At 28.6% G+C, this 9,877-nt stretch overlaps 1 protein-coding gene across 2 annotated transcripts; it reads right to left on the reverse strand.

Moving 5' to 3' along the window:
* Positions 1-6,899: 6,899 nt before the first annotated feature.
* LOC116770875 (elongation of very long chain fatty acids protein 7-like) lies at positions 6,900-9,404 on the reverse strand. Of its 2 annotated transcripts, none has more exons than XM_061520942.1 (5): positions 9,348-9,404; positions 8,400-8,587; positions 8,266-8,334; positions 7,578-7,880; positions 6,900-7,135 (listed from the first exon to the last, which is right to left on the reverse strand). In XM_061520942.1, exons 1-5 carry the CDS (start codon positions 9,361-9,363, stop codon positions 6,941-6,943), a joined length of 771 nt encoding a protein of 256 aa, XP_061376926.1. In that variant the 5' UTR covers positions 9,364-9,404; the 3' UTR covers positions 6,900-6,940. The 2 variants fall into 2 exon arrangements, with proteins under 2 accessions (XP_061376926.1, XP_061376925.1); XM_061520941.1 differs by having other exon boundaries at positions 9,271-9,384.
* Between the last annotated feature and the right edge of the window lie 473 nt (positions 9,405-9,877).

Here is a 9,877-nt window from a genome sequence, read left to right on the forward strand (position 1 = left end):
ATAAAACATTTAAAGTACATAATCCAATCGAATCTTCGGACTGATTATCGCGTTACAGAAGTTTGAGGGTCTACGAGGGATGGGTTTCAGCCGTTAAGTCGTTAAGATAATACGAGCTTGTTTTAATTAGAGCTTGCGGTTAGCGTAGTTCTCTGAAATCACCCAATATTTGTACCTACTTAAGATAATTTTTGATATATGTAAATTACATCATCGATTTAGAAATGTTTGATAGCAAATAAAAAATCGACGTAGAAATTAAAGGGAAAACTTTTTATTTTCTATATCTGAGGTTTATAGGAAATAAGATACATTGTATTTTAATATATTAAGAGGTTAAATTCAAAATACTCGTATTTTTTTGCTGCGAATAGATTTTTCATAGTTGAATCATTTATTTATTTTATGAAAATGGTTTTATAATATAATGATGTATTTGAACACTATAAATTTTTTGAAAAAAATGTTAAAGTTTTAATTAATTTGCGATGTTTATGTTGAATTTTGAATTTGTCTATGGGATTATAAACAATCCAAACGTTGGTAACTTTTGTTTGGCAGTTCTTTTATAAATAAAATTTATACAACTAAAGCACATACATTTAGCTTTTGTATCCTAAGATCAGAAATATGTAATTATTGACGATGTCAAGTCGGCCGTATCTCTTTTCTCAGTCACCGACTAAAGTTTACGTTATTACGTTGAACGAGATTTAGAAACCACGTACATAGTTGCCCCCAGAGATCCTTAACAGTTTCGATTATTTAAAGAAAGATGTACAACCTTTACACGTTGATAGTTTACGATATAAGTAATAACTAATATATATATTATAGCCTATAGCTGGCAGTTTTGCTATGGAAGTACTTCTAGGGCCTTTAAATTATTAGTTGACGATGGACTTCCTTTTCGCGTTTTATTATCCAATGCGCAGATATGAAAAAAAAATCTTGAAAATCATATAAAATTAGCTTATTATTATTTATGATATATTTGTTTAATTACTCTATACCACCTACATATATATTGACGGAATTAGAAGTATATGTATTACGAATCACCTAGTTGAAGCAATTCATATCTAAACCATTAGGGAATAACGAGAAATGATGAAAATAATTTTGTTATCATATAAAATCAACGAGAAAATCGGAAAACACCTTAGCGAAATTATCTAATAATAATTATAGGATATACAAAAAAGGGCTTCATCGAATAGTAATGTCTCATTATTTTATGATTACAGAAAAAACGTTAAGGGTTTTCGAACCTATTACATAAAGGGAAATGAAAAATTTGATAAGAAATTACCAACATTTTGGAACTTTATAACTGGATTATATAATGCTATTTATTATAATATATATGTATTTTAAATGTTTATATATAAGGGTGAAATTATCTTCGTCACGACCCCTGTAATAACCACATTATATGGCTACTGCGTAAAAAAGCATTTTGTGGTTAGAATTTAATAAACGAAACTAAAGTTTTGGACTTCCGTCCACAACATATGTCTTATTACTTCCTAAGACGTCCGATTCTAATAGTAAAAGTTGCACCATTCTAAATTAAGAATTTATTTGTTAGGAGAAACTTTATAGCAATCATAGTATTTCGCATTGAAGAGTCTCTTGAAATATTAATTAATTTAGAAGTTTAATTTAATTAATTTATTAAAATAACAATTTTCGGGGATAAGACATTTTTTAAAGATAACAGCAATATCGTGTTATACTATAAGTGTTAAATATTTCTGATAGAAATAGAATAAACGGTCTTAAAAGCTCTTTCCAGGCGTGTTCTTGAATGAGTTTGTAAGTGAGGATAATGAAAGATAATTATTCTGATATAATTTATTTAAATGTGCCCGAGAAGTTTTTGTTCAAATTAGAATTGCAGTGAATTAAGGCATAAATATTTCTACTGACTTGCAAATTTTCAACGCAAACAAAAACGTTGGTTAGTAATGAGCACAGCTGGGGTATGGTGATGACCTTATGTTGTATAAAAAGGGAAGAAATTGTGTCGGTTCCTTTAACTATGTTAATTTTTTTTTTTACTGTAAATTAATAATTATTTTACTTTATCACAATTTTGTTTAAAAGAAAAGTCATATTTTTTTTGTATGATTTTTTTTTGCAATTTGTTTGAGGCATTAATGAAACGTGTTTAGTATGAATCAAATTTACTTGAATAGGCTTTACTCTTGAAAAAATTCTTAAACAAAAAAATTATTATTTCTCCATTTTGATTTTTTAAAATATTTATATATATATATTAAAATATTTATATGTACATGTATAATGTAATATTATATCTTTGACCCACAAAGTCTTTGATGACGAACAAATTCTATTAACATAAAATCTGAGTATGACATTGAATAATATCGGTTAAACTAATTTTCCCATTATGTGGTTATTATGCTATAATCTAAGTGTGATTCCCTTTTATGATTATATTCCAAATTTCATTATTATCATGTCATTTTGCCGATCCTTTAACAGATACAATATTGTTTGTGTAATGCTTATACTTATTTACGTGAAGTAAAAAATTAAGGACTGTCTTGATATAAAGTTGTAAGTGCTATCTTCTCGCTGAAGGTTTATTTGATAAGTTACAGCCAGAGCTTCCTCGTGTTATTTATTTTATTTAGAAGTTGTTGTGTGCAGTGTTTTCCTGTTCCTATATCGGTGGAAGTTTGTTTTGGGCAGTAAATTATGTCACAATAATATAAGCTTCGGAGGGTCACAATAAAGTGGTGGAACTTTGGACACATGTTTGTGATCCAGATACAAAAAAACATTGTCTTTGCAATGTCATAGTGTTAAGTATTGGAATGTCAGAGTGTTATTATTCGCGTAGAAATGGAAACGCGAGGTGTTCGGATAAAATGTAGTAATTAGTAATGTTTGTTCAAATATAAATGGTACTATGTGCGTAATTCTAAAATATATATAACAAACTCACGTATTATTAGTAAGCAAAATGTTATAAAGTAAGTAAAATGTTTAGTAAAATTTACATATAATTTCTCTTTTACTTCCTAAATTTACAAAATTAGTTACTTTAATTTTTTTTTTAAATTAATGATAAATTATTATAAAACAACAAATTCCTGAAGATATTTTACTTCTTAACATAAAGTATAATAATATACAAACTTACAATCTGCTGCCGACAGATGACACGTATTACGTCCCAATCATAAAGACATTTCATTGACACCACCGTCCGTTAGTAGCCCTTTCCCATAAAATTTTACCTCGTTCGTTATAAATAGAACATTTCCATAGTCCTCAACCATTATGACTGTGCTAGCAAAATCATATAATCTCTATTTAACTTTAACTACATAGATGCAAGTTAAAAACCACACTTGTTTAATAATCGTGTTTATAAATTATTATAGTGTGTGAAAGCCATCTCGTTTTCGTGTTTTTTATTCTCTTATTTTGAGAATAGAATAGAATTCGGTTTGATGTCATTGTTTTTGGCCATTTAGACATTTTGTTAGAACTTGTTATTACATTTCAATATAAAAATCTTATATATCTTATGTAATCGCTTTTAAAACAAACGGTCGGGAAAAAGGTATTGAATTAAGGTTGTTTTTCACCCCTCATTGAAATTTAGTGATAAATGAGACACAAGGAAATCTGTAAAAAACAAGATCTCGGATAACGGAAGACTTAGAGAAAGATAAAAAATTATATTATAAATTCTTAAGTAATATTTTTTACAATCATTTATTATTATTTAAATTATATTACAAACAACAACTGGTTTCAAAAATCTTATAATGAACTTAGATATTTGAAGCAAAAATACGTTCAAAGTTTTAACAAAGTATTTTGTTACTAAATTACTCGTGTAGTGACTTAAGATTATAGCAGAACAGTAAATAAAGGGATGTACAATTATGTTATGAAAATATATTGTAACTACACAGTAAGTAACTATTACTTATGACCCATTGTTATTGAGATCGGGTCGTAGGAAGCGATCACGTTAAGAACATATTGTAAGAACATCTATAATATATTTACTTATTTATTTTCTTATCTGTAATGTATGTCGTGATGACTTATCGATTCTTTTCTCTTCCTTGAACATAATTACATTATAAATGTTTATATTGATTTATCCTTTATATCTCTATTTGTAATACACACTTAATGGAGCTGTTTTTTTGGGTTTTTAAATATTGCAGTTTCTCAATAGCTGGCGTGGAACCTATATTAATACAAAATAAAACGAATTCAAAATGCGGAATGGCTTAACTTTACTACTTATATAACATTAATACTTTATTTTTTCAAAAATCTGTTATAAATGTCAATTTTATTCTAGACGGAACTATGATAGGTCTTCTACATGTGTTATATTTTTAAAATTAATATTAAAAAAAAAGTGTAACAAATAAAAACTGTATATGGTTTTGTATTAGAAAATATTTTAAAGGATTTTTTCTTGTTTGTATGTGTATTAAGAATACGGTCTTGCTATATACAATCATAGACGAAACCTCTTAGCATTCAATGGATTCACCGTGCGGGTGCCGGGTCCATCGCGTTACAGGGAGAGGAGCTTCAACAGTGCCTGGGACTTGCTACCCAGATGTAGGTTTGAGAAGCCCCTATCCAATGCGCGTTTAACGCTCACCTCCACCGTCCTAGCCCCTCTCTCTACCTAACCAAACTTGAAAAGAACCTATTAGGACTGCCTTCGAAGTACGTTCCAAGAATATATCATTTCTGTTTCAATGTAATTATCAATCAAACGTTACATTTTATAAATACTAAATAAATGGAAATCAATGAAGGTATATGTACATAGTTATACACACCTTTCTATCAGGTAACTTATTTACGTGCATTAATGCAGGAAAACAAAGGAAGTAACAACTCTTAAACAAATTCCTTTTCTTCGAATGCTTAATTATATGTTACGCAATTAAAACTTTCTTAATTTTGCAATCCCCTCATGAACAGCAACCTTAAAATATTTTTAACGGTTAAGAACTTTGACTGATTTCAAAAGTTTGCCAATTAAATGGGTATTAAGGTCGCTCTTGAATCTCAACAAGAGAAGCATCTTCGGTAACTCTAGTGTCTACGGTTAGAAACTCGGTTCAATGTTCAATAGCTTAATAGTATGTGATAGACATTTAATGTAGTGGGTAGTTTGTTACGTAGAGTAACATCGTGCAATAGAGTTATATTCAATATTGTTTCCGAATTGAGCGTACGTTAATGTTTCAATATATTATTTAAGGGAGCTTTACCATATTTTGTATGGGTTGTTGCTTTATTTTTAATTTATTAAGTCATCATGTAAGTCTCCGTAATGCTATTAATTTTCATTACACAAGTTTTAGCTATTAAATTATACTTTTGAGTGTTAACGAGACAATGGTCTGATATTATCGTTGTCCCACATTAGTAGGAACATTGTAATATTTCTGGCAATAAAGTTAACAGTTCCTTATTTACGGCTATATGTAGCCGTTTTATTTTTAATATGCTACGGTTTCATTCAAAATAGAATTTTGAATATAGCCACTTTTTAAGTAACAAGATTTTATCAAAAATATTATTCTTTATAGGTACATATAATTATACTGTACGTGTCTTTGTCATTGAATTACTTCTAAACGGCTGGTCAAATTTGTATGATTTTTTGTATGCATTTGGGTAACCCTCCAGAGGGCTTAGAATCACAAATCATCCCCTCAGACAGCGCTGCAGTCGGTATCTAGGTTATATAAAATGAAAAACTGCAACATATATTGTTTAAACACACGCACTTTGTTTTATATAATTCTCTCTGAGGGCAACACTGATGTTCACGGGGATGGAGTAGCGAAAAATACTGGTAATTATATGTATATATAGTATGTATTAAGTAGATACGGCCCAATATGTTTAAAGTTACGGATTTATATAGTTGTACTTTAGGATTTATCATTCTTCTGTTGGATATAGTTTTGTTTTGAAGCGTATGTTTTGATAGCTTTGCAATAATCGTATTTTCGGAAGATCGGATCAGAGAATATTAGTTTGTTGTGTTAATATTCACTACCACAGACTACTTAATTTTCTAGCATTTAATACGCTGTTCGCGTGCGCCTCATTAACACAATAACACGTATTAAGGCTTTTTGTACGGATTTTTAATTATATATTAAGAATTAGGCTTTTAGTTTATTATAAATATTAAATAAGCTTTTTTATTCTTGTATTATATTGAACAGAATAGGTGCTAGAAAGTAGGTATTAATTTTTTAAACCCAATTTTATATTAAATTTAAATTTCTTTTTTAAATATTTTGCTCTCTTTTAATAATAAAATATGTTTCGTTATAGATTTCACAGAGCTTGATCTCTTTTATAAACAAATGACTTTTTATAGTAAAGTAACAGTAAAATTAAAAAAATATATGTTTTTCGCCAACGTCGAATGTTTTTTCCACGCATCATTAGAACGGTAAACAAAGAGAAGAAAAGAGATGAAACATCAAATCAGTCATTTGAACGTGACCGAAGAGTTTTTGTTGAAATCACAATTACAGCGAATTAAGGCGTAAATATTTTCACGAAAGTTGGAAATTTTCAACGAAAACAAAAACTCGTAATGAGCTCGGCTGGGTTGGTGTCGACCTTAAATTATGAACAAAACAATTATTTTATTTTTGTTAATACTCTTTGCATAAATTGACATTAAACCTTTTGGACACATTCATAATCTCTATGTTATATTTATAAAACAATCCCTATATTTACATTGTGATACTGTTATTTTATCACACAAGAATAATCCGGCTGTTTAAGTGTGACCATAGCTTTAAGCTAAAATCACAAAGGATATGAAAAGAAAATGATTTACCAAGTCTGTTTTATCTATATTTGTGTTTAATAAAATCTTAAGGTTTTAGTCCGAGCTTTTGGAACAGACGAAAGTGGTATTTTTATTTTTATATATATACCGCTTGCTGTAGAAATCCGTGAATAGGCACAGGAATAATCCAAGGTTGGCAAGACCAATCCAATAAGTACCAGTTCCCATGGGACATTCCGTTGTGGATGTTTGAATAATTACATGTCCTATTACTAACACGAATTGAACCTGAAACAATATGATATCTTGTTTACTGTTTAACTGAAATTGTACCTGTTACTTTACTTTAATATAAAATTGTTTGTTTATATTTAAAAGAATATTTTTTAATTAGCAGAGTCTATTCAAAGTCTTGTTTAATGAGTAAAATGTCGTTGTTGGCTGTTGGCGTTTTTTTTCTGATTTTTAAACAAAAAACAAAATAAATATTTACTTTCATGAGTTTCGCTTTGAATTTTGTAAGGTAAATTTTGTCTCTATTATTCTTGCTTTTTATAATCGAAGTCAATAAAAAAGTATGAAATTCTACATAACCTACTTCACGCATATTTATTGACTGAAATAGATGTTTAAACTTAACATTTATTTGTAGGACTGTATATATGAACATTGTATATATGAAAACACAGGCAATTACTTCAGCAAAAAGTAAGGATGTTGTTATACTCACTAATTGCAACATAGTCAAGTACTTTTTCCACCATAGATACTTCGTATAATTAGGCCCCATGGCGGATATTCCATAGTATATATACATTATCACGTGTACAACACAGTTCATGATAGCCATGAAAGCCCAATGGTCAGATGGATCGTATTTCAGAGAACACCACGTTATAATCACCATAAAAACGTGATGATAAACATGTAGAAATGTAACCTGCGATCGTTTCTTACGAATCACAAAAAATATAGTATCGAATAAATCAATTATCTTCGTGATCAAGTACTTCCAATAGAGTATTGCTATTACCTAAAAGGTACGAAATTTATGTAACTCATTCCAGATTACTTCAGTAGATGTCTCAAATTAAATGGATTACTTTATAAGTGTTCTGCCTTTATTTATTTCTGTAATTATGATATTCAGTAGGGGAAAACTTCTTTTTTTTTCAGACAGTATTTAAAATGTTATTTATTTTGTAAATAATTCAGCTTAATAATAAATGGGTTTTGTTCTTTCACATAGAATATACAAAAGGTATATGTTATCATTTTATTTATTTCTATTTGTCTATTACTTGTCTTCAAAAATTGTAAATCATGTAACCTAATGACACTAACATACGTTTACCAAAACAAATCCTCATTAAAAATTCTCTTTAATAATTCTATATTATAATGATGTTTTTACTTACATATAAAGTATTTACATCGTAATCACATCTTCTTGGGAACAATCCTTTTTCCATTATATAAATAAGAAACTGGAAACGTTATCAATAGCTACATAAAGTTCAACATTAAAATGACATTTAGATTCGCCTCTCACCTTATAAGATAGAATGCTTGAGTTTACAACTTTGAAGCCATTATAAAATACAAGGAATCCTTTTAGTTGGAAAGGCATACGTTTTTCCATTAACATAGGTCCTATTTTGAAGACAAAAACTAAATATATCGCAATTATAAATGCCATATCATTCGGTTCCATTAACGGCCATCGATCCACGAAACTTACTGAAATTGAAATTATCATTTACAAACTATTTAATATTGTTTATGGTAAATGTATAACACATTTATAATAATATTAAAGAGGTCACTAGCGAAAAGATATAGAACGTAATTCTCATTTACGAAAGGACTTGCTTAACGGAGCAATTATAATTGATGTTACATTATCTCTTTATCGTTAGTATAAAATATAAAAGTACTACGAAATTAGACGCATTTTGAAGGTAAGAATATTTCCTATATATATATATATATATTATAAACTTTCAAGTTAATTATTATATCTTCTAATGCTGCGTGAACTTAAAAATTCCACGACATAATATGTGAAGTCATGAAACAAAACAAATTAGTTGCAAGAAGTTTAATTATATGTTATAAAAAGATGAATATCCCTGTATTTATTTTTCTCAGAATATCTTACGAAGGACGTGATGAAACGATATAAAAAAATGTCTATTGCTATGACAAAATATGATGTTTCATATCAGAATACGAGGAATCAGAATATTGCTTTTGTTCCTTAACTTGTCTTGATAAGTCTAATTAAGGCTGAATAGGACAAAATATATTCTGATTTAAAAAAATCTATATAATAGATTTTAATGAAGCAAAATATAAAAGTTGACATAATGTTTGCAATTTTTCTCCTGCCTTAGTTTAAAGTATAAATTAAATCTGCTTACGATGGCCTTTTGGCAGCGGTAGAGACATTTTAAAACACCAAGACATTTTAATTTAAAAACACAATATCATTTCTTACATTTTAAACATTTCATGTAATTTCATCGGGATGTCAAATCCATTTTATTTATAAAAGTGATTCAATGATTATATATACATAAAATCTCTTTTGTCGTTTCGTTGATTTTGGATGTTCGGAATATTTATATATTACAAGATTAAAATCCAACCGCCCTTGTTTTATAGAAAGGACTATAAGAGACATATTAGCTTGTATTGTTTTATATCAGCTTCAACGACAGAATTTGCAAGTCAGCAATAAATATAAAAAAGAATTTACACGTGCGCAAGCCACACTTCTAATAATTTCAGGCTTGGCTTCCTTACAACAAGGAAGCGTTTGATGTTTACTCTACCTGAGGAACTAAAGGATTTCACCGAAGCGCTAGATTGGCTTCTTGGAACCTTAAATATGTAAATTTGTTTTGTGTTCGTTTAAGAAACAATCTTATTTACTATGCAAAAGGAAGTATCGTAAAATGTCGCAACAATCTTTAGACTACTTCTAAACTGATTTTAAGCGTATCTCTAAAATATTTGTAGCTCTCT

This window comes from Danaus plexippus, chromosome 7 (assembly GCF_018135715.1).
Source record: "Danaus plexippus chromosome 7, MEX_DaPlex, whole genome shotgun sequence".
Lineage (NCBI taxonomy): Eukaryota > Metazoa > Arthropoda > Insecta > Lepidoptera > Nymphalidae > Danaus > Danaus plexippus.

Bases quoted from the DNA above. Each gene is read 5' to 3' on its own strand.
- LOC116770875 (XM_061520941.1), bottom strand. From the start codon at position 9,316: ATGTCTTGGTGTTTTAAAATGTCTCTACCGCTGCCAAAAGGCCATC. The intron at 8,588-9,270 runs GTAAGCAGATTT...TTTCAATTTCAG, and splicing joins ACCGCTGCCAAAAGGCCATC to TAAGTTTCGTGGATCGATGG. The intron at 7,881-8,265 runs GTAAGTAAAAAC...CGTACCTTTTAG, and splicing joins ACGATGTAAATACTTTATAT to GTAATAGCAATACTCTATTG.